Raw genomic sequence first — 24,821 nt, 5'->3', positions numbered from 1 at the left:
TGTTTGAATTAAAATAGTAGATTGACAAATACCAAGTTACTCATTAGTAGTAAGTAATGTGCTTGTCAAGTTTGTAAGATATCAGTTTAATTTTTAACCTATAGAAGAATTAGATTGCCTCTTTTAGACAAACTGAGGCTAAAATTTACTGTTACCTAACCATCACATAAAAAATACTATACATTTTGCGAGCTTAACTTTGTAACCGTACCCTTCATCCTTTTGCGATTTTGCAAATTGATTCTTTTCACTCTACCATTTTTATTAGGCAAAATAGATCTTGGGAGGCAGGGCTTGGCTACCAGCATGATGGACGACTTTTAAGATACACCTGGGCCCAGTCACATACTATGCAGAATAATGCTCCACAATGGCCAATCCCATCCACAAATTTATGGGAGGGATTAGGCGGTAGGCTCTGTTCACCATTGGTAAACAACAAGTATTGACCTCCAGAATTGTACGAAATTGTTACACATTAGGCCTGCAGGAAGGAGAGGCACGGAGACACAGCATCAGATGTACCTGCTGCTCTGAAGCATTGCATTATCTGTCACAGAAGGAAGCTAGTACCATTCCCGCTCTAGAAGAGTATGAAGCTACTCACAAGGCCATCTTCAGCTCAATCCAAATCATTGGATAAGTTAAAAATGAAACATAAGAAATCAAAGCAGGACTCTCTGCCCCCTTTCACATTCTCCTCAGCAGACATAGGTGCACTACCATAGATCTAGATCTCACTTCAGGAGTCAACCAATTTCAGAATAGATCCTGGAACTGGGTTCAACAGAACCCAAGTTTTTGGGGCCACCTGTACTCTGCAACCGATTGAAGAGTTCTGCACAACCATACTTTAAATCTTTGGCTCCAAGAAGCCGAAAGGTCCTCCATCTGGAGGACCGCTGGTGGGTTCACTTTTGTCAGCTGAACCCTCCACACCTTGACCTCAACCCCTCCCCTCCCCCCCCAACACCCCTCTCTAGAGATTAAAGCTAACCTACTGGCCTAAGCTCTCTAGCCCGGAACAGCATCTCTTAAGACCCTCCTGTCACCAATGGGGCCTTAATTAGAGCCTTGTGGCTGTGGGCCATACTCCAGAATGCTGCCAAGTTTGATTCTTAGTGTCTTGGGCACCACCAGTTTTCATTGGGTGGGCCATTGGCCTCTGTTGCCATTCACCACCACACCTGGTTGCTGTCCACTAGTTTTTCAGGAGATGTCCAGCCGTCCCTCGTGGACATGCCGTTCGCAGAGACTTGCCTGATAGGACCAGGCAAATTCAGCTCTTAAGCGGTTCAAGGAGAGCAGGGCGACAACACGCTCCTTGGGCTTACCTGCTCCACCTCACCAGCTGCATCAGCCCTACAGCTCCTCTTGTGGCTTTGGCAGAAGTACCCCATTTCTGCCAGCCCCTCCAACCTCAACATCATGCCCAGCAGATTTGCAGCCATAGTGCCACCACCCCTGAGGCCAAGGTCAAAGGGATGCCCAGTTGACTACCCCCTGTAAAACCCCACAGTGGAGCACCCCCTATCCCCAGGAGGTATGGTACTAAGATTCTTGCTGGGCTGGTAGGCCATAACATCAGCCTGGTGGGTCCTATAAATTCAGTGCAAGGGCCATGCTATCCCTTTCCTTTCTGCACTGCTGCACCTTCCGCCATCTCCCCAACGACTGACTGATGGCCTTCCTTACATGAAGTGCAAGCCATTTATTCCAAAGAGGCTATTAAGAGAATGCCCGCACCAGAAGTAGGGTATGGTTGTTATTCACACTACTTTCTGGTGCCCAAAAAAGACTGGGGTCTCTGAAATATTTTACAGCTGTGCCTGCCCAACACCACCGTTTGGGAGGAAAATTCAGAATGCTCACACTGGCCAAAGTCTTGTCTGTCCTAGACCCTGGAGACTGCATTGTAGCGTTGGACGTGCATGACACCTATTTCTGGCATTCAGGCCCATCCGCATTACAAAGGTTTGTGGTGGGCCAGGAGCATTTTCTGTTTGCTGTGCTTCCCTTTGGTCTCACCAGTGCCCGTCTCGCGTTCACAAAAGGGATGACGTGGTGACAGCATATCCTCAGAGGTCAGGACGATTGGCTGTTGAAGGCGGGCTTGCCCCAGGCAGATGTCAACTACCTGCAGTCTACGGCCATCTTTGAGGTTCACTATCAAACTGCTGAAGTCACACCTGACTCCTTCCCAGATGCTCCCCTTCATTGAAACCATTCTAGATATGGAAGAAAATCCCTTTCGTGCTGGCATAGGTAAGGTTTTTTTCCTTTAATCTAGGGTCCCACTACTTCGCAGTGAGATCTCATGGCCTGGTCCTGGGTGCTTTGCATCTTCTACCAACTCTCCATGCTCGGATAATATTTCTCTAGCATTTCCTGTGCATTAAGAATCGTTTTGAAATGTTCCTGTAGATAATGAATGTTCTGTATCCTTAAGATGTTGTTTTTGGGTACTCTCCCAGTGGGCCTTTTTCCAGTGTCTTAGCTTTTTTCATTGCTAATGATTGTAATACCAAGGAAGATCTTGTGGTATGAATTGTCTGATCGGATACTACTCCCCAAGTCTATTGTGCTTCTGACTGACTTGTGTGGTTGGTTTAGGGTGTGCAAGTTATTTTTCAGTATCTTCAAGCCTTGCTTTAATTCCTCTCGGACCATCTACTAATTGTTTCTCCACCTTAGTTTGAAAATCAGCCATGCAACTCCTTAAGTCCTCTGTTGTAACAGAGGATTGTCCGGCAGCATGCTTTCAGTGTCTTACCTAGTTGATGGGGAGGGTTGGGTAACCAGGCAATGGAGTTGCATCCCATGTCAAGAAACAAATGTCTTGGGACTACTTCAACATATCTCCCTACATATCACAATCACTCCTCACACATACAGCAACTGTACCCCACCTCTAAATATCCTGGTTTTTTTCCTTGATGTCATCAATCTGTAATATGAGTTTCTGAGGGTATACATTGTCTACTTGTATCATATTTGATGTTTTTAACGTGGTTTGAGAGGTTGGGTACAACTGAGGTATGTGTGAGGAATGATTGTGATACTTGTGGAGATGTGTTGACATTTTGAGTTGCATGGCGAAGGATTGGTTATAACCTTGTTATATAAGAATTGATTTATGCTATCAGTTTACTTGTATTGTATGCTGTCTTTTGTAAATGGTGTTACATTTATTGGACAATATCAGAGAAATACATTGAAAAGGGAACAAATGTTTAATAAAAAGGAGTAACACAAAACATATGAACGGTTGCTGTTATCATAAATGTGGGCTCATCAGTGGATGTACACAGATGTAAAGATATGGAGTTGAACAGTCCTTGTTCTTTGTTCATTTCTCCTGCTACCGCCTCCCTCTATTTCAGTTTTTGCAGGGCCCTCTTTCTTTTCCCAGACCGGTCTGCCACACCCTGTGCCTAACCTTCAGAACCCTCTGTGTCGCACTGTGGCACGTTTTTTAATTAGTTCTGAGTCCCGACATGTTGAGCTTTTTATTAATTATTGTTCTTTTTGCATGTTTTTTAAATTTATTTTTATTAGTTCTGAGTCCTGACATGTTGCATTGAGCTTTTTTTTCTTCATAATTGTTCTTTTTGCGTTTTTTTTATTTATTTTTGTAAATGATAGGAATTTTCATCCTTCCATGATGTCCCCTAATCTCCTCTTTGGTCGTAGGCTTCCACTTTGCTCTGTTTTTGCCTCCTCTGCAGAGTTTCCAGAACTGTTCTTGAACAGCTTGCATCAATGTAATGATAGCCAGAGCTCAACGTTCAGTGCTTGACTGCAAATAAGATTGCATTCGCTCTACACCCATTGGCGAACCCCAAACCTGAGGCGAAAAAACCCTAATTCAGCCAGATTTGTATTGATGATTTCGCAAACCAACATTCTCTTTTGAAAGTGTTCTTTTTCAGTAAACTAATAGCATGAACCAATACCATAGCATCGTGATCCGGAGTTACGTTTTGAGTATAGTTGAAGCTTAATCATTAAGCAACATTAAAAACAATATTTATAGTGATTTCAGTCCGCTTTCAAAGCTGTTTACTGTAGTGAAAACATCATACTCTGTGTGCATATTCTTATTGTCTTTCCAGGACCTCCTTATTTCTCCATTTGTTTCATGTATGCTCTAATTTCGTATGTGGATTTCTCCTTTCATGCATCGGTCATTCCTGTTCTCCAGGTATTGGGGCTGATGTTAAAGCCCCATAATCTTTGTCTCTGTGTCACCAGGCCGAATAAGTAACAAATCACTTTATACTTGGGAGATCTATTTCCCTTTTTATGCCCACTAACGTCACAGTTCTGGTCAGTAATGTCTGGGTTTTTAGTACATCTTTTGACTCGTCATGCACCACTGGCCAAAAAGGCTGCATGAAGGCACAGTTTCATATAGTATATATACATATGACTGCCTTCTTTGCCACCTAACACAGATCAAGGTGTTTATTAACCCCAAAGAGTGACGTTCTCATTGATGTTAAATCTGTGTAACACTTTCTGTTGTAAGAGTATGAATGTGGACTGTAGGGCCACCTCTTCTGGTTGACCCAGGGTCACTTCCCAAACCCGTCTTCAGGTGGCAGAGTAGGCGGAACACACTCCCAGCCACTGCCGCCAGCAACCTCTCCTCACACAAGGCTGCTCTCTGATCACCATGGCTTCTAGATGTCACACACAATTCAGAGAGGCGAGTTGTTTGCTTAGAGCACTGGTACACAGGTTGCCGTGATAGCAGGCTTTCACTGTTCATGGCCCTCTTCAGATGTACTCTGTCCCCTAGACAGACCTGTTTTCTTTCAAGAGGGTGCTTTTGGGGAATCCGTACAGAATCGGCAGCACTGTCCGCAGCAGGGTCTCTCCCACAGGCCTGTTTTTACTGGCCTCTTGGTGCTGGTCACCATCGCCAGCGTCTCACCTCTTGGAGATCAGCATGAGGTTAACAGTCTGCCTCGCCACACTAATCACTGTCAACTACCCCTCCCCATTCTGCCATCACTTATCCCCTGCTGCCGCAGTCGCCATCATCAAGGTCACAACTTCTTTTGTCCTGTGAGGCCTCTGTACTGAGGTTCATCATTGCATATATATCAGAATCTTTATGGAAAGATGTGATGGTACACATGGAGCTCCACATCTGCAGGGGCATATTTTCAGACAGCAAGACTATACCGTCTTACTGGCTTTCCTAGTACCTATCAAGTAAGAGCTAAATATATCAGTATGTGGTAAGACCATATATATATGTTCGATGGCATGTGTAGCTGCAGATACACATGCTTTGCACATCCCGTCATCTAGTGTTGGGCTCGGAGTGTTACAAGTTGTTTTTCTTCGAAGAAGTCTTTTCGAGTCACGAGATCGAGGGACTCCTCCCCTTTCGGCTTCATTGTGCATGGGCGTCGACTCCATCTTAGATAGTTTTCTTTCCGCCATCGGGTTCGGACGTGTTCCTTTTCGCTCCGCGTTTCGGTTCGGAAAGATAGTTCGAATCTCGGAAAATTTGACGGTATTGTTTGCGTTCGGTATCGGGTTAGTTACAACAGATCGACACCGAATTTTGAAGAGCTCCGGTGGCCCTTTGGGGTTTTCGATCCCCCGTCGGGGCCTGGTCTTCAAGGCTAATGGAACGGACCCCATTCCGCTTCTGCCCCAAATGTCACAACAAGTATCCTTATACAGATCAGCATCTGGTCTGTAGCTTGTGTTTGTCTCCAGAACACAAAGAAGATACTTGTGAAGCCTGTCGAGCGTTTCGGTCGAGGAAGACATTAAGAGACCGAAGAGCGACAAGACTACAGATGGCGTCGGCGCCGACAGGACAAAAACACTTGGAGGAGGAAGAAGAAACCTTCTCCATCGAGGAGTCGGACGAGGTCGATCCCGAACAGATGCCAAAAACCGTGAGTAAGACGTCGACACACACAACTCACGGAAAGACCGCTAAAGCCCAGGGGACGCCACCGCCAGCAGGCCATGGCTTAACCCGAAAAATAGGTGACCGATCATCGGCACCGAAAAAGGGCACGCATGTGTCGAAGACATCCGACTCCGGTCGAGATACCGGCACAGAGCAAACTCGAACCCGAGACAGCGGGTCCGAGCAAGTTCGGCACCGAGAAGGCGCCACTGAGAAGGCGCCACTGAAACGAGTCGGCACCGAGGACCGGAACGCCGAAAATTAAAGTGTCGTCGGAGCTGAAAAAGACTGCCGAAAAAGTTTCCATTCCGAAACATCCGGCCTCGGAACCGAAAGCAAGTTCCTACACAGAGGAACAGGGACTGTCCTCACAAATGCAAGGACATAGGTTCGGACAAGAACTAGAGTCAATGGAGCCAGACTACACTCAGAGAAGGCTCCACATCCAAAAGGACACAGGAAAGATAAGTACTCTTCCCCCAATTAGGATGAAAAGAAGACTTGCCTTTCAAGAAAAAGACAAGCAGCCACAGGCAAAGGTGGCAAGACAAGTAACACCGCCACCATCTCCATCACGCTCAACGCACACATCACCGGTAGCCACTCCACCACTGATGCAGTCCCCAACTCATACTGGAATGAGTCAGGATGATCCCAGCGCATGGGATCTATATGATGCGCCAGTATCAGATAACAGCCCAGACTGTTATCCAGCGAGACTGTCGCCACCTGAGGACAGTACAGCCTACACACAGGTGGTGTCCAGAGCAGCAGCGTTTCATAATGTTACCCTGCCTGCAGAGCCTGTTGAGGATGACTTTTTATTTAACACACTATCCTTTCACATAGCCAATACCAAAGCCTCCCTATGCTACCTGGAATGCTAAAACACTCCAAACAAGTGTTTCAGGAGCCTGTGAAGGGCAGGGCCATAACTCCAAGGGTGGAGAAGAAATACAAGCCACCGCCAACAGTCCCTGTATACATCACGCAGCAATTAACACCAGACTCTGTGGTAGTAGGGGCAGTTCGCAAGAGAGCGAACTCACACACCTCGGGAGACGCACCACCTCCAGACAAGGAGAGTCGCAAGTTCGCTGCTGGGAAAAGGGTTGCAGCACAAGCGGCCAACCAATGGCGCATTGCCAACTCATAGGCATTGCTGGCGAGATATGATAGGGCTCATTGGGATGAAATGCAACATTTCATCTAACACTTACCCAAAGAGTTCCAAAAAAGGGCACAACAGGTGGTGGAGGAAGGACAGAGTATCTCGAACAATCAGATACGCTAGGCAATGGATGCAGCAGATACAGCTGCTAGGACAGTTAATACAGCAGTAACTATAAGGAGACACGCATGGCTGCGTACATCAGGATTCAAGCCGGAAATACAACAAGCCGTGCTGAATATGCCATTTAACGGACAGCAGTTGTTTGGGCCGGAGGTGGACACTGCTATCGAAAAACTTAAAAAGGACACTGATATGGTCAAAGCCATGGGCGCACTCTACTCCCCACAGAGCAGAGGCACATTTCGTAAAACACAGTTTCGAGGGGGGTTTCGAGGACAAAGCACAGAACCCACAACCTCACAAACAAGGCCCACTTATCAGAGCCAATACCAGCGGGGAAGTTTTTGAGGACAATATAGATGGGGCCAATTCCAAAAGAGTAGAGGGAAGTTCCAAGGTCCCAAAACTCCTCAAAACAAGCAGTGACTTCGACGTCACAAATCCCCAACACATAACACCTGTGGGGGGGGGGGGGAGACTAACCAAGTTCTACAAACATTGGGAGGAAATAACAACAGACACTTGGGTCCTAGCAATTATCCAGCATGGTTATTGCATAGAATTTCTCAAATTCCCTCCAAATGTCACACCGAAAACACACAATATGTCAAAACAACACATGGATCTTCTAGAACTAGAGGTCCAAGCGTTGTTACAAAAAGATGCAATAGAACTGGTACCAATTCATCAGAGAGGAACAGGAGTTTACTCGCTGTACTTTCTTATATCCAAAAAGGACAAAACTCTAAGACCCATATTAGATCTCAGAACATTAAATACCTACATCAAATCAGATCACTTTCACATGGTGACATTACAGGACGTAATCCCACTGCTCAAACAACAAGACTACATGACAACACTAGACCTAAAGGATGCATACTTCCATATACCGATACATCCTTCACACAGAAAGTACTTAAGGTTTGTATTCCAAGGGGTACATTACCAATTCAAAGTGTTGCCATTCGGAATAACAACTGCGCCAAGAGTTTTTACAAAATGCCTGGCAGTAGTGGCTGCACATATCAGGAGGCAGCAAATACATGTGTTCCCGTACCTAGACGATTGGTTAATCAAAACCAACACGCAAGAACGGTGTTCACAACACACAAAGTACGTCATAGAAACCCTTCATAAACTAGGTTTCTCACTCAACTACACAGTCACACCTTCAGCCGTGTCAAACACAGCAATACTTAGGGGCGACAATCAACACAACAAAAGGGATTGCCACTCCATGTCCACAAAGGGTACAGGCTTTTCACAATGTAATACAGGCCATGTATCCAAAACAAAAGATACAAGTCAAGATGGTGATGAAACTACTAGGCATGATGTCCTCATGCATAGCCATTGTCCCAAACACAAGGTTGCACATGCGGCCCTTACAACAGTGCCTAGCATCACAATGGTCACAGGCACAGGGTCAACTTCTAGATCTAGTGTTGATAGACCGCCAAACATACACCTCGCTTCAATGGTGGAACAATATAAATTTAAACCAAGGGCGGCCTTTTCAAAACCCAGTGCCTCAATACGTAATAACGACAGATGCCTCCATGATAGGGTGGGGAGCACACCTCAATCAACACAGCATCCAAGGACAATGGGACACTCAGCAGAGACAGTTTCACATAAATCACTTAGAACTACTGGCAGTATTTCTAGCGTTGAAGGCATTTCAACCCATAATAAGCCACAAACACATTCTTGTCAAAACAGACAACATGACAACGATGTATTATCTGAACAAACAGGGAGGAACACAGTCGACACAGTTGTGTCTCTTGGCACAGAGGATATGGCATTGGGCGATTCACAACCACATTCGCCTAATAGCACATTTTATTCCAGGGATTCAGAATCAATTAGCAGACAATCTCTCTCAGGATCACCAACAGATCCACCAATGGGAGATTCACCCCCAAATAATAAACACTTACTTCCAAAAATGGGGAACACCACAAATAGACCTATTTGCAACAAAGGAAAACTCAGAATGCCAAGACTTTGCATCCAGGTACCCACAAGAACAATCTCGGGGCAATGCGTTATGGATGAGCTGGTCAGGGATATTTGCATACGCTTTTCCCCCTCTCCCACTCCTTCCGTATGTAGTAAACAAATTGAGTCAAAACAAACTCAAACTCATACTAATAGCACCAACCTGGGCAAGACAACCTTGGTACACAACACTACTAGACCTCTCAGTAGTGCCTCATATCAAACTCCAGACAGACCAGATCTGTTAACTCAACACAAACAACAGATCAGGCATCCAAATCCAGCATCACTGAATCTGGCTCCTGAAGTCTTAGAATTCGGACATCTAAACCTCACACAGGAATTTATGGAGGTCATAAAACAAGCAAGGAAACCAACATCAAGACATTGCTATGCAAATAAGTGGAAAAGATTTGTTTATTATTGCCATAATAATCAAATTCAGCCATTACACGCATCTGCTAAACACATCGTAAGCTACTTACTGCATTTACAAAAGTCAAAGCTAGCTTTTTCATCCATTAAAATACATCTTACCGCTATTTCAGCTTATCTGCAAATTATGCACTCAACTTCATTATTTAGGATCCCAGTCATAAAAGCATTTATGGAGGGCCTAAAGAGAATTATTCCACCAAGAACGCCACCAGTTCCTTTGTGGAACCTTAACATTGTCTTAACACGACTCATGGGTCCACCTTTTGAACCCATGCACTCATGTGAGATACAATATTTAACATGGAAAGTAGCGTTTCTCATTGCCATCACATCTCTAAGAAGAGTAAGTGAAATACAAGCATTTACCATACAGGAACCCTTTATTCAGATACACAAGCATAAAGTAGTTTTACGAACTAACCCAAAGTTCTTACCAAAAGTCATATCACCGTTTCACTTAAATCAAACAGTAGAACTACCCGTGTTCTTTCCAGAACCAGATTCTGTAGCTGAAAGAGCACTACATACATTAGATATCAAAAGAGCTTTAATGTACTACATTGATAGAACAAAACAAATACGGAAAACAAAACAACTGTTCGTTGCTTTCCAAAAACTTCATACAGGGAATCCAATATCCAAACAAGGCATTGCCATATGGATAGTCAAATGTATTCAAACCTGTTATATGAAAGCGAAAAGAGAACTGCCTATTACACCAAAGGCACACTCCACTAGAAAGAAAGGTGCCACCATGGCCTTTCTAGGAAACATACCAATGACAGAAATCTGTAAGGCAGCCACATGGTCTACGCCTCATACATTTACTAAACATTACTGTGTGGATGTGTTAACAACACAACAAGCTACAGTAGGTCAAGCACTATTAAGAACATTATTTCAAACCACTTCAACTCCTACAGGCTAAACCACCGCTTTTGGGGAGATAACTGCTTACTAGTCTATGCACAGCATGTGTATCTGCAGCTACACATGGCATCGAACGGAAAATGTCACTTACCCAGTGTAGGAAGTTGGCTCTGTATGCACTATTTCAAAGTAAGGAATAGTATGCACAGAGTCCAAGGGTTCCCCTTAGAGGTAAGATAGTGGCAAAAAGAGATAATACTAATGCTCTATTTTGTGGTAGTGTGGTCGAGCAGTAGGCTTATCACAGGAGTAGTGTTAAGCATTTGTTGTACATACACACAGGCAATAAATGAGGAACACACACTCAGAGACAATTCCAGGCCAATAGGTTTTTATATAGAAAAATATATTTTCTTAGTTTATTTTAAGAACCACAGGTTCAAATTTTACATGTAATACTTCAAATGAAAGGTATTGCAGGTAAGTACTTTAGGAACTTTGAATAATCACAATAGCATATATACTTTTCAATTAAATCACATATAGCTATTTTAAAACTAGACAGTGCAATTCTCAACAGTTCCTGGGGGAGGTAAGTATTTGTTAGTTTTTGTAGGTAAGTAAACCACCTACAGGGTTCAAGTTTGGGTCCAAAGTAGCCCACCGTTGGGGGTTCAGAGCAACCCCAAAGTTACCACACCAGCAGCTCAGGGCCGGTCAGGTGCAGAGTTCAAAGTGGTGCCCAAAACGCATAGGCTTCAATGGAGAAGGGGGTGCCCCGGTTCCAGTCTGCCAGCAGGTAAGTACCTGCGTCTTCGGAGGGCAGACCAGGGGGGTTTTGTAGGGCACCGGGGGGGGGACACAAGTTAGCACAGAAAGTACACCCTCAGCAGCACGGGGGCGGCCGGGTGCAGCGTGCAAACACGCGTCAGGTTTGTCGTTGAAATCAATGGGAGACCAAGGGGTCTCTTCAGCGATGCAGGCAGGGGGGGGGGGGGCTCCTCGGGGTAGCCACCACCTGGGCAAGGGAGAGGGCCTCCTGGGGGTCACTCCTGCACTGGAGTTCCGATCTTTCAGGTCCTGGGGGCTGCAGGTGCAGGGTCTTTTCCAGGCGTCGTGATCTGGGAGTCAGGCAGTCGCGGTCAGGGGGAGCCTCGGGATTCCCTCTGCAGGCGTCGCTGTGGGGGCTCAGGGGGGGCAACTCTGGCTACTCACGGTCTCGCAGTCGCCGGGGAGTCCTCCCTGAAGTGTTTGTTCTCCACAAGTCGAGCCGGGGGCGTCTGGTGCGGAGTAGCAAGTCTCACGCTTCCGGCGGGAAACGCAGTCGTTTTAAAGTTGCTCCTTTGGAAACAAAGTTGCAGTCATGGGTGAACAGGGCCGCTGTTCTCAGGAGTTTCTTGGTCCTTTTAGAGCAGGGCAGTCCTCTGAGGATTCAGAGGTCGCTGGTCCTGGGGAAAGTGTCGCTGGAGCAGTGTCTTTAGAAGGGAGGGAGACAGGCCAGTAGGGCTGGGGCCAAAGCAGTTGGTGTCTCCGTCTTCTCTGCAGGGTTTTTCAGCTTAGAAATCCTCTTCTTCTTAGGTTGCAGGAATCTGAGTTCCTTGGTTCTGGGGAGCCCCTAAATACTGAATTTAGGGGGTGTGTTTAGGTCTGGGAGGGCAGTAACCAATGGCTACTGTCCTTGAGGGTGGCTACACCCTCTTTGTGCTTCCTCCCTGAGGGGATGGGGGCACATCCCTAATCCTATTAGGGGAATCTCTAAAAGTCAGAGTCACCTCTGCTCAGGACACCTTAGGGGCTGTCCTGACTGGCCAGTGACGACTCCTTGTTTTTCTCATTATCTCTCCTGGACTTTCCGCCAAAAGTGGGGACGGTGTCCAGGGGGCGGGCATCTCCACTAGCTGGAGTGCCCTGGGGCCTTGTAACACGAAACCTGAGCCTTTGAAGCTCAGTGCTAGGTGTTACAGTTCCTGAAGGGGGGAGGTGTGAAGCACCTCCACCCAGAGCAGACTTTGTTTCTGTCCTCAAAGAGCACAAAGGTTCTCACCGCATCGGGTCAGAAACTCGTCTCTCAGCAGCAGGCTGGCACAGACCAGTCAGTCCTGCACTGAACAACTGGGTAAAATACAGGGGGCTCTCTAAGATGCCCTCTGTGTGCATTTTTTTAATAAATCCAACACTGGCATCAGTGTGGGTTTATTATTCTGAGAAGTTTGATACCAAACTTCCCAGTATTCAGTGTAGCCATTATGGAGCTGTGGAGTTCGTTTTTGACAGACTCCCAGGCCATATACTCTTATGGCTACCCTGCACTTACAATGTCTAAGGTTTTGCTTAGACACTGTAGGGGCATAGTGCTCATGCACCTATGCCCTCACCTGTGGTATAGTGCACCCTGCCTTGGGGCTGTAAGGCCTGCTAGAGGGGTGACTTACTGTAGGAAGTTGGCTCTGTATGTGCTATTTCAAAGTAAGGAATAGCATGCACAGAGTCCAAGGGTTCCCCTTAGAGGTAAAATAGTGGTAAAAAGAGATAATACTAATGCTCTATTTTGTGGTAGTGTGGTCGAGCAGTAGGCTTATCCAAGGAGTAGTGTTAAGCATTTGTTGTACATACACATAGACAATAAATGAGGTACACACACTCAGAGACAAATCCAGCCAATAGGTTTTGTATAGAAAAATATCTTTTCTTAGTTTATTTTAAGAACCACAGGTTCAAATTTAACATGTAATATCTTGTTTGAAAGGTATTGCAGGTAAGTACATTAGGAACTTTGAATCACTTCAATTGCATGTATACTTTTCAAGTTATTCACAAATAGCTATTTTAAAAGTGGACACCGTGCAATTTTCACAGTTCCTGGGGGAGGTAAGTTTTTGTTAGTTTTACCAGGTAAGTACGACACTTACAGGGTTCAGTTCTTGGTCCAAGGTAGCCCACCGTTGGGGGTTCAGAGCAACCCCAAAGTTACCACACCAGCAGCTCAGGGCCGGTCAGGTGCAGAGTTCAAAGTGGTGCCCAAAACGCATAGGCTTCAATGGAGAGAAGGGGGTGCCCCGGTTCCAGTCTGCCAGCAGGTAAGTACCCGTGTCTTCGGAGGGCAGACCAGGGGGGTTTTGTAGGGCACCGGGGGGGACACAAGCCCACACAGAAATGTCACCCTCAGCGGCGCGGGGGCGGCCGGGTGCAGTGTTAGAACAAGCGTCGGGTTCGCAATGGAAGTCAATGAGAGATCAAGGGATCTCTTCAGCGCTGCAGGCAGGCAAGGGGGGGCTTCCTCGGGGAAACCTCCACTTGGGCAAGGGAGAGGGACTCCTGGGGGTCACTTCTGCAGTGAAAGTCCGGTCCTTCAGGTCTTGGGGGCTGCGGGTGCAGGGTCTTTTCCAGGCGTCAGGACTTAGGTTTCAGAGAGTCGCGGTCAGGGGAAGCCTCGGGATTCCCTCTGCAGGCGGCGCTGTGGGGGGTCAGGGGGGACAGGTTTTGGTACTCACAGTCGTAGAGTAGTCCGGGGGTCCTCCCTGAGGTGTTGGTTCTCCACCAGCCGAGTCGGGGTCGCCGGGTGCAGTGTTGCAAGTCTCACGCTTCTTGCGGGGAGATTGCAGGGTTCTTTAAAGCTGCTCCTTTGGATAAAGTTGCAGTCTTTTTGGAGCAGGTCCGCTGTCCTCGGGAGTTTCTTGTCGTCGTCGAAGCAGGGCAGTCCTCAGAGGATTCAGAGGTCGCTGGTCCCTTTGGAAGGCGTCGCTGGAGCAGAGTTCTTTGGAAGGCAGGAGACAGGCCGGTGAGTTTCTGGAGCCAAGGCAGTTGTTGTCTTCTGGTCTTCCTCTGCAGGGGTTTTCAGCTAGGCAGTCCTTCTTCTTGTTGTTGCAGGAATCTAATTTCTAGGTTCAGGGAGAGCCCTTAAATACTAAATTTAAGGGCGTGTTTAGGTCTGGGGGGTTAGTAGCCAATGGCTACTAGCCCTGAGGGTGAGTACACCCTCTTTGTGCCTCCTCCCAAGGGGAGGGGGTCACATCCCTAATCCTATTGGGGGAATCCTCCATCTGCAAGATGGAGGATTTCTAAAAGTTAGTCACCTCAGCTCAGGACACCTTAGGGGCTGTCCTGACTGGCCAGTGACTCCTCCTTGTTATTCTCATTATTTCCTCCGGCCTTGCCGCCAAAAGTGGGGGCCGGGGCCGGAGGGGGCGGGCAACTCCACTAGCTGGAGTGTCCTGCGGTGCTGTGACAAAGGGGTGAGCCTTTGAGGCTCACCGCCAGGTGTTACAGCTCCTGCCTGGGGGAGGTGTTAGCATCTCCACCCAGTGCAGGCTTTGTTACTGGCCTCAGAGTGACAAAGGCACTCTCCCCATGGGGCCAGCAACATGTCTCTAGTGTGGCAGGCTGCTGGGACCAGTCAGCCTACACAGATAGTCGGTTAAGTTTCAGGGGGCACCTCTAAGGTGCCCTCTGTGGTGTATTTTACAATAAAATGTACACTGGCATCAGTGTGCATTTATTGTGCTGAGAAGTTTGATACCAAACTTCCCAGTTTTCAGTGTAGCCATTATGGTGCTGTGGAGTTCGTGTAAAACAGACTCCCAGACCATATACTCTTATGGCTACCCTGCACTTACAATGTCTAAGGTTTTGCTTAGACACTGTAGGGGCACAGTGCTCATGCACTGGTACCCTCACCTATGGTATAGTGCACCCTGCCTTAGGGCTGTAAGGCCTGCTAGAGGGGTGTCTTACCTATACTGCATAGGCAGTGAGAGGCTGGCATGGCACCCTGAGGGGAGTGCCATGTCGACTTACTCATTTTGTTCTCACTAGCACACACAAGCTGGTAAGCAGTGTGTCTGTGCTGGGTGAGGGGTCTCTAGGGTGGCATAATACATGCTGCAGCCCTTAGAGACCTTCCCTGGCATCAGGGCCCTTGGTACCAGAGGTACCAGTTACAAGGGACTTATCTGGATGCCAGGGTGTGCCAATTGTGGAATCAAAAGTACAGGTTAGGGAAAGAACACTGGTGCTGGGGCCTGGTTAGCAGGCCTCAGCACACTTTCAATTCAAAACATAGCATCAGCAAAGGCAAAAAGTCAGGGGGTAACCATGCCAAGGAGGCATTTCCTTACACTTACCTATGCCACAGGCAGTGTGAGGTTGGCATGGCACCCTGAGGGGAGTGCCGTGTTGACTTAGTCATTTTCTCCCCACCAGCACACACAAGCTGGCAAGCAGTGTGTCTGTGCTGAGTGAGGGGTCCCTAGGGTAGCATAAGACATGCTGCAGCCCTTAGAGACCTTCCCTGGCATCAGGGCCCTTGGTACCAGGGGTACCAGTTACAAGGGACTTACCTGGATGCCAGGGTTGTGCCAATTGTGTAGACAATGGTACATTTTAGGTGAAAGAACAATGATGCTGGGGCCTGGTTAGCAGGGTCCCAGCACACTTCTCAGTCAAGTCAGCATCAGTATCAGGCAAAAAGTGGGGGGTAACTGCAACAGGGAGCCATTTCTTTACACCCAGTGTACATCTGTTCGTGGCATGAGACGCTGCAGATTCACATGCGCCCTCCCACCTCCCCGGGAGCCTGTAGCTGTTATAAGTTGTAAAAATAAACTTGTACATTTGTAAACTTGTAAATATAACACTTTTAATCACATTATGTACATACATACTTACTCCATTGCATGGGCACTATTACTATATACACAACTCCTACCTCACCCTCTGCGGGGAAAACAATCTAAGATGGAGTCGACGCCCATGCGCAATGGAGCCGAAAGGGGAGGAGTCCCTTGATCTCGTGACTCAAAGACTTCTTCAAAGAAAAACAACTTGTAACACTCCGAGCCCAACACTAGATGGCGGGATATGCACAGCATGTGAATCTGCAGAGTCTCATGCCACGAACAGATGTACACTGGGTAAGTGACATTTTCCATACCCATCCACCCTGCGCACAGAAAATCTCTCAGATTTGTCATTCAAGGAAAGCACTATCAGTTCAAAGTGTTACCCTTTGGAATAAAAACTGTTTCAAGAGTATTCACAAAGTGCCTAGCGGTAGTTGCAGCCTACCTAAGAAGACAACATATACATGTCTTTCCATATCTAGATGATTGGCTAATAAAATCAGTCAGTCATACGCAGTGTCAAAACCATACGGATTACGTAATACAAACCTTGCACACGCTAGTGTTCTCAATAAATTACCAAAAGTTGCATCTACAACCGGCACAAATACAACAGTATTTGGGTGCAATACTAAATACTCAAAAAGCGCTAGCATGTCCAAATACGCAAAGAATGCAAGCATTTCAAAATATAGTCACACAGATAGAAAAAAATCAAAGGTACACCTTCAGATTTGTCATGAAGACTTTAGGAATGATGGCATCATGTATTGCAATTGTTCCACACGCGAGACTTAACATGCGGCCCCTACAACAGAGCCTTGCACAACAATGGTCACAGGCACACAGTCAACTTCACGATCTAGTGTTGATAGACCGCCAAACATGCATGTCCCTTCAGTGGTGGAATTCCACAAATTTAAACAAAGGGTGGCGATTTCAGGACCCTGTGCCTCAGACCATAATTTCAACAGATGCATCAGTGATTGGTTGGGGAGCTCACCTCAACAATCACAACATTCAAGGACAATGGGATGCCAAACACAAACAGCTACACATAAATCGCTTAGAGTTGTTCGCGTTCTTCCTAGCACTCAAAGCTTTTCAGCCTCTTTTCACACAGAAGAATGTCCTTATCAAAACAGACAACATGACAACTATGTATTACCTAAACAAACAAGGAGGGACACATTCGTCCCAACTCTCCCTTCTAGCCCAAAAAATTTGGAAATCGTCAATCCACAACCAAATTCACCTGTTAGCACAATACATTCCAGGGATACACAACCAATTGGCAGATATTCTCAGCAGAAATCACCAACAAACACATGAATGGGAGATTCACCCTCAAGTACTTCAAAAATATTTTCAACAATGGGTAACACCAAACATAGATCTGATCCCCACAAGCGTAAACGCAAAATGCCAAAACTTTGCATCCAGACACCCACATCCTCTGTCCAAGGGCAATGCTCTATGGATCAATTGGTCAGGGATATTTGATTATGCTTTTTCCCCACTCCCACTCATTCTGTTTCTAGTCAACAAGTTATGTTAAAACTCACTCAAAATGATACTCATAGCACCAACGTGGGCCCGCCAACCGTGGTACACAACATTGTTAGACCTGTCAGTAGTACCACACTCCAAACTCCCAGACCGACCAGAACTTTTGACACAAATCAGGCACCCAAATCCCAAAACACTCAATCTAGCGATTTGGCTCCTGAGGTCATAGAATTTGGATATTTACAACTTCCATCAGAATGTATGGATGTTATTAAGCAGGCACGAAAACCCACTACTAGACAGTGCTATGCTAACAAATGGAAAAGATTTGTATATTACTGTCAATCTAAACACATTGGCCCTGTTACAGCATCAATACAAGATATTGTATGCTATTTACTTCATTTACAAAAATCTAATTTAGCATTCTCTTCCATAAAAATACATCTTACTGCAATTTCAGCATATTTACCAAATATACAGCACAGCTCCTTATTTAGAGTTCCTGTTATTAAAGCTTTCATGGAAGGTTTAAAACGCATCATTCTGCCCAGGACACCTCCAGTTCCCTCTTGGAATTTAAACATAGTGCTTACACAATTTATGGGCCCACCATTTGAACCTATGCATTCATGTAAAATGCAATTCATAACATGGAAGGTTGCCTTCCTAGTCGCAATTACATCTTTACGAAGAGTAAGCGAAATACAAGCCTTCACTATTAAAGAACCGTTCTTCCAGGTACACAAGCATAAAGTTGTACTAAGAACGAACCCCAAATTTTTGCCAAAGGTCGTCTCGTGTTTTCATGTAAATCAAAATATATATATATAATCTTCCCATTTATTCACAAATCTGACCCTTCAAAACAATAAGCTAAGCCCCCAACACCCTCTATATTTTCTTATTGAACTGCACCATTCCCCAGTGCACAGAAAATTACTTTAGATTTTATATATAGAGAAGAGAAACCATCGATTAAGAGTTGGTTAAAGGCACCAGATGGATTTTTCAAATGCACCAAGTGTAAGGCATGTAAAAATGGGGAAAACATCAAAACTATTCAATTAACCGACAGAACTACACATACCATCAAAGGCAGATACGACTGCAAAAGTGACCATGTAGTTTATATTTTAAAATGTAGTTGCCCCAAGCTATATGTAGGTAGCACCAAACTCCAAGTGCACAAAAGAATTTTACAACATTTAAGGGCCATAGTTAATAGAGATGAGTCTTACCCGGTTGCCCGACACATCCATGAACTTCATGGAGATCGCATGGAAGAAGTTAAATATAGTGTAATAGATGGAATCAGGAAGGATATCCGTGGAGGAGACAGGGAAAAACAGCTGAGGAGATTAGAGTCTAGATATATATTGGCATTCGATTCAAGAGAACCAGTGGGGCTTAACTCGAGTGAAGAGTTATACATACATTTAGGTTAGCATTGTTAAATTATGGATTACTTTTCATTAATGATATGAATAAGTTTATTATAACGTGTTAACTATTTTTTGAGATGGTGAATGAGTATATGGGAATCTTTTTCATTTTAATAATTGTCCCTACAAACAATGCCCTACTTAATATTAATATCAATGTGATTGGACCTGGTGGATTTCTCATACATATTTTCTTCAGATGAATACACACAGCAGTTTCCCAGAGACAAATATCTTATTTCATTCATTAATATTTACTAAGATGTGTAAAGTTTCATTATTGTTTCTTTGATATCTTTATGTGTGTACTTGTTCATTTTGTCATGTTTATTAGCATATTGGGGCACTAGGTTTATATATTTTTGCATATAATTCACAAATTTTTTCTCAAATGGAGTATAATGTAGTGGTTATTTAATTTTCAAAGGGAGTGTATTGCTTTAAATCAATGTTACTACTAAGGATATTTAAAGGGGGCCAAAATGGCGGCCCGCAGGTTGAAGAAGGCGGTCACGCCGAAACGCGTTCCTGCTCGGTTACAATAAACCTTTCTAACCTTCGTGGAGTGCTGGAGCCTTAATGTTTATTTAAGGAAGTGTATTTGATATATATATATATATATATATATATATATATATATATATATATATATATATATATATATATATATATATATATATATATATATGTTTGATGGCATGTGTAGCTGCAGATACACATGCTGTGCATTATCCAGCCATCTAGTGTTGGGCTCGGAGTGTTACAAGTTGTTTTTCTTCGAAGAAGTCTTTTCGAGTCACGAGACCGAGGGACTCCTCCCTTTACAGTTCAATTTTCGATAAAAGTAGTTTAGAAGAAAGAGTATGACGGGGCAGGGAAAATTTACATTGTCTCATTCCCCTCACTGATTTGTTAGTATAAAATTACGTTGCAGTTACAACCAGGCTATCGTCCAATATGAGGCTGTGAATTTCACTGCTATCACTTTTCAGTCATCAACTAGAATGGCGATGTTCCCCTTCAGTTGCTCACCTTCACAGTTGTCTTTCTGTGATAGGCTCGTCAGAATAACTGTAGGATTTACTCTTTGTTGCCATAGTCTTTGGACTATATTCAGTCCTTTTAAGATATTATTTTCTCTATAGTGAACGGGTGTCTTCCCCAATAAAACGTGAATCCAATGGGTTGAGTTACTTAGTGTAGTTTGTAGCTGCCTGTTAGGTGTTTGTATCTCCTTGTGTATGAATCCATTACTGTAGATTGGCATACCCTATTTTTCTATACATGGATAGGAGATGTCCTAGGTAGCACTTTGCTCAGTATAGTCTCTGCATTGTGCCAACTCAAATCCACAGTCCCGAATGTACGTACCCAAAGGGCCTGACCCAGTACACTACGGAACTCATGCACAAGGAGATACAACCCCCTAATAGGGAGCTACATATTACACTAAGTAACTCCGCCCATTGGTTTCACATTTTATTTGCAGGCACCTATTTCCCATACACTTGGCGGCCTGCATAGTAGATTGGGGTTGAAAAAGGTTCCCTATATTGCCTGCTGACCCCCCCTGGGCTTTATGCACAAGAAACATGTTGACTCCGGAATCATTGATAACCTATGAGTTCATTCCTGTATTGTTACCCTTAACATGGATAACCATCAAAAATTAATGGAGGTACTCAGTTAATTTTACTTTATGTCCCAGTCTGCCATTCGCTGACCGACATGTAAAACAAGGGCAAACACCAGGGGCTCGACCAACCATAGGTAAGAAAAGGATCTGCAGCAAAGTCCCTCCTACCCCCATAGCCAGTTCCCCTTCAGAATCCCCTCCTTCCCCTTACGTGCCCATTGGTATTGCGCTGCCACCCAACAAAGAGCACACCCCGTTGATGAAGAATGCCACTATGATGGGTGAGGGTCCATGCTGCCTAAAAAGGATCTATTTAGTGACATGGATGGTCTACTGAGAGAATCATATTCAGTTGGGTTCACACCTATTTTACACAACATCTATCAATGGAGGGCATGTGCTGGACAGTCCCTCTCATCCCCCCCACCCCTTTACTTCTGCCTCCAGCTAAACATTTTAGAATACACATGAATAGGTAAGACCGGCACAGTGCAGTACAGACAACAAACCATGTGAAAACTGGTATCCTCGTAAGACCTGGAATATGTACTACATTTAAGATGAAAGATTGCCATTGTCCGGCAAAAAAGCAATTTTACTGCGAAATTCCACAACTACCTAAAAGCAAAACACAGTGGCAAGTAATGTTGCCATTACCCGCTTGGGGTGAAAATAGTGTATGTAACTCTGTGTGTCGAAATTGCAGAGACCAGGGAAATACGCCAACCTTGGGGTGTCGTGGGGACAACAGACAATGACTGGTGGTTGCATTGGTGGTCACATCTGCTCTTCAGTCTTTGGATCTGGCTCGCCAACTATGTGCTGAACTGCCAAGCTTGGCAGGAATATGTGAGCAGCAATAAAATAGCTTAGTGTGGAGAGAGTGCTTGCCAGGTTTATTCACTACTGAATCACTAATATTTGTTGCAGTGAACTCTGGCAGCCGTCGCTGTTGCGGGTTACACAGTGCTCACTAAATGATCAAGGACATCTTAAGTCATTGAGGTTGAATTTCAGAAGCCCTCATTCATCTTGTGTTGAGGGTAAAATAGGCACAGGCTCTGTACACTGATGCAAGATTCCTTGGGCTGATTAGGTTCTCCCAGGTGGTGCAAGATCACCAGCTGGTCAGGGAAGCAAAGCTTCGGAAATGCCACAGGCTTTGTCAAAGCCAGGATGAAGTGAGGAGCACGGTTCAACAAACTGCCGCGCACCTTCGACCAAGGGGTTTGTACAGTCAGTCCAGATGCTGTTTTGTGAGCTTCTGGGCATCACCAGTTTATATTCCCAAAGCGGAGTAGTTGGGCAGGTTGCCACTGACAGTCACAGCCCAAATTCAAAGATACATCCACTCAGACTGGGTCGGTTGTATTTGCTCTGAGAGAGATCTGGAATAGCAGGAGCCACTGTCCAAGGTGCAGGGGGTTCTGGTGTACCTTGTAGAAACTGCTGTGATGGGAAACCAGGTGTATTCTCTCAGACAGGCTAAAACAAGGTAGCCGAGAAGAAATTGGCAATGGGATTGTGCTCCATCATAAGAACATCATTCTTACAGTAAAATAAATGTTTATCATCATGTAGAGGTGACATTAAAACCGGTTCCTTAACTGAAACAGATTAAGGCTTGTGCCAGCGATTACTGTGTTTTACATTCGCACCTGTCAGTTTGTGGATACTTCAGACCTCAGTTTACTCTAGCTAGCTCTCGGCGCCACAACCACATGTGACATTAGCCACGACTTGGCTTGAGGAGGCCAAATGGGGAATACTATTGTGAGGATGAGAAGAAGGCAAATGTAGAGCACAAATCTAGAAGAGTCATATGAAGCAGGGTACTCTGTTTTTTTTTGTTTTTTTTTTTATAGCTTCTTCTTGGATTGATAGAAACTTCGGTTGCCCTCGACTATTGTGAGGGTATGTGACCAATTCAAGCTGGTCACCATAGCCTGCAAAAGCACTCATTAATTAGAACCTCTCCAATGAGAGAACCATATTGCTCCTTATATTAATGTATTTCTAATCGTATTACTTTTTTATTTTTGTTAATATAAAGGGTAATATTTTTTACCTGCCTTTCATAAAATGTTTTTTTTACTGTTTCTACGCACTTGGAAAACAGGTGTTACCTTTACTCAGTGTTTTGAAATCACATTTGTAGACCTCAAAGTATTTAATGCTCTGGCCTTGCTACCGGCGAACGGCTTATGGCCTGCAGTTAGCATCTCATGTCCCCCTTGTCTTGAGTTTATCACTCAGTGCTGGGCACTACTAGTGTTTAGGTCTGAAACCTAGAGTACAGCAATGATTTCTAGCTAGTAATTTCTGTCTAAACTTAAAACGTAAAAGTGCAGAAAGATATGAAACGGTACTTTCCATTATTGGCTTTCTCTTAGATGTATATAGTTATATTTGTGACAAACTTCGTACCTATACTTTTATATCGTTTTTTTTGTTTGTTTTTTTTTTGTAAATATGACGCTCCTCTAAGTATGTTAAATTAACCAGTTAAAAAAATGTTTTTATTGCAGGTGTCCAACCTATTCCTTCTCAGGGAGGGAAACTTGAAATAGCTGGCACAGTTGTTGGCCATTGGGCTGGAACAAGACGTGGACGGGGGAGAGGACCTTTTCCTATACAAGTGGTTTCTGTTGGTGGACCAAGAGGGTAAATACATTCCATAAAGTTGTCTTCTGATTCTCAATTCTTTAGTTGTATTGAAACTAATATTTCCAGTCTTATATTATCATCACATAGTTTAATTACACATTTTTAATAAGCTTTTATTTAACAAATGGAGTGTTTTGTTTTATGTTTTAAAACATCATTGTAGTGCATTTATTTTAGGTTGGTCAAAAGTTATAAAACATAGAAGTAACGCAATTCTACATCAAATTAGCTACTATATGCATATTCTGTTGGAACCTTTACTCCAAGTTACTGGAAGACTTGCTGCAGCATACCTTTGGGTCATAAATAAGCATTAGAAAACAACACCAAGGTCTACATTGCATGAATTCAAGGCTAGTTAACAGAATAGTAGCAAGAATGTGTGCAACATTACGTTGTACAGTGGAAAAACAACAGAAAATTGTATGATGGCCCCTGCTAACTTTTAGTAAAGTGCCTGTGATCCCCCTTTAACATAGTCCTATTGGCATACTCCTAATCAATATATTTAACTTGCTGTAAGTTTCTAGTGTATGGTTCAGGGTGTACCTAGGACCTGGAAGTTGAGTGCCACTAAAGGACTAAAGCACCTATTGTGCCATCCACTATAATGGTTCTGCAACTAGGGCTTCAGGCTTTCCCTGTAGCTTGACGGTGGCAGTGTAAAACTGCAATTTTACCTATCGAAATAAACCCTTTTGACAGATCTAACCCTCCCTTTTTAATAATGTCCCTCCCATAAAGGCCTTGTAATCCACAAGGTAGGGTGGGTGATGAGTAAAAGTAGGACATTTAGAAATGTAATATTAACCTGTCCTTACGGTGACTAGCTCCCAGAAGCTTGTTTCCACTGTGACAGGTCTAGTTGTCCTACTTAGCAAACCAGAATACAGATCAAAAATCCTAATACTTTAGGTCTAGAATGGACCACCACAAAAATAAGCAACTATTTTTTTTTTATAGTCTTTACAAATTAAATTGAAAGGTGACGTATTTGTAATGGGGAAAAAAAATAAGGAAAGAAACTTTTAGGAAGTTACCTTTTATCTGCTTGAAGTTCCTAGTTGCTTCTCATGAGCAAACTGTAGACTGCCTGAATGGGCAGACATGACTCCTCTGAACTACACCAAGTATGCAGGGTGAGGGCTGTTACCATCTGTTTCTAAACAGGTCTGCTGAGTTTACATTTAACACTTTGAAGTGCCCTTGAAAGACAGAGAAGATGATGGCAAGACAATCCTGGCATATCTACTGTGTGGTTGATGATGAGCACTGCTTTGACATACCAGACTTCTGTCTATGGGTTTTATGGTGGGTACAGCAGCTGCCTAAAACTGGATTTTAGTGTTAGATGTGGTAATACACTAGGATTACGATTGTACACTGCCCACACACA

General features: G+C 44.5%; 1 protein-coding gene across 2 annotated transcripts in view; it reads left to right on the top strand.

Annotated features, from left to right (window-relative positions):
• The window catches only part of FAM120A (family with sequence similarity 120 member A), a 405,119-nt gene that overhangs the window by 349,963 nt on the left and 30,335 nt on the right, over positions 1–24,821 (top strand). For both annotated transcript variants that reach the window (XM_069206413.1, XM_069206412.1), the window contains one exon: positions 23,287–23,422. In XM_069206413.1, the coding sequence (XP_069062514.1) occupies positions 23,287–23,422 (136 nt within the window). The remainder of the gene's footprint in view (positions 1–23,286; positions 23,423–24,821) is intronic.

The sequence above is a fragment of the Pleurodeles waltl genome, chromosome 9 (assembly GCF_031143425.1).
Source record: "Pleurodeles waltl isolate 20211129_DDA chromosome 9, aPleWal1.hap1.20221129, whole genome shotgun sequence".
Lineage (NCBI taxonomy): Eukaryota > Metazoa > Chordata > Amphibia > Caudata > Salamandridae > Pleurodeles > Pleurodeles waltl.
Note: the sequence above shows the minus strand (reverse complement) of the source record. Positions and strands in the feature narration are given on the sequence as shown.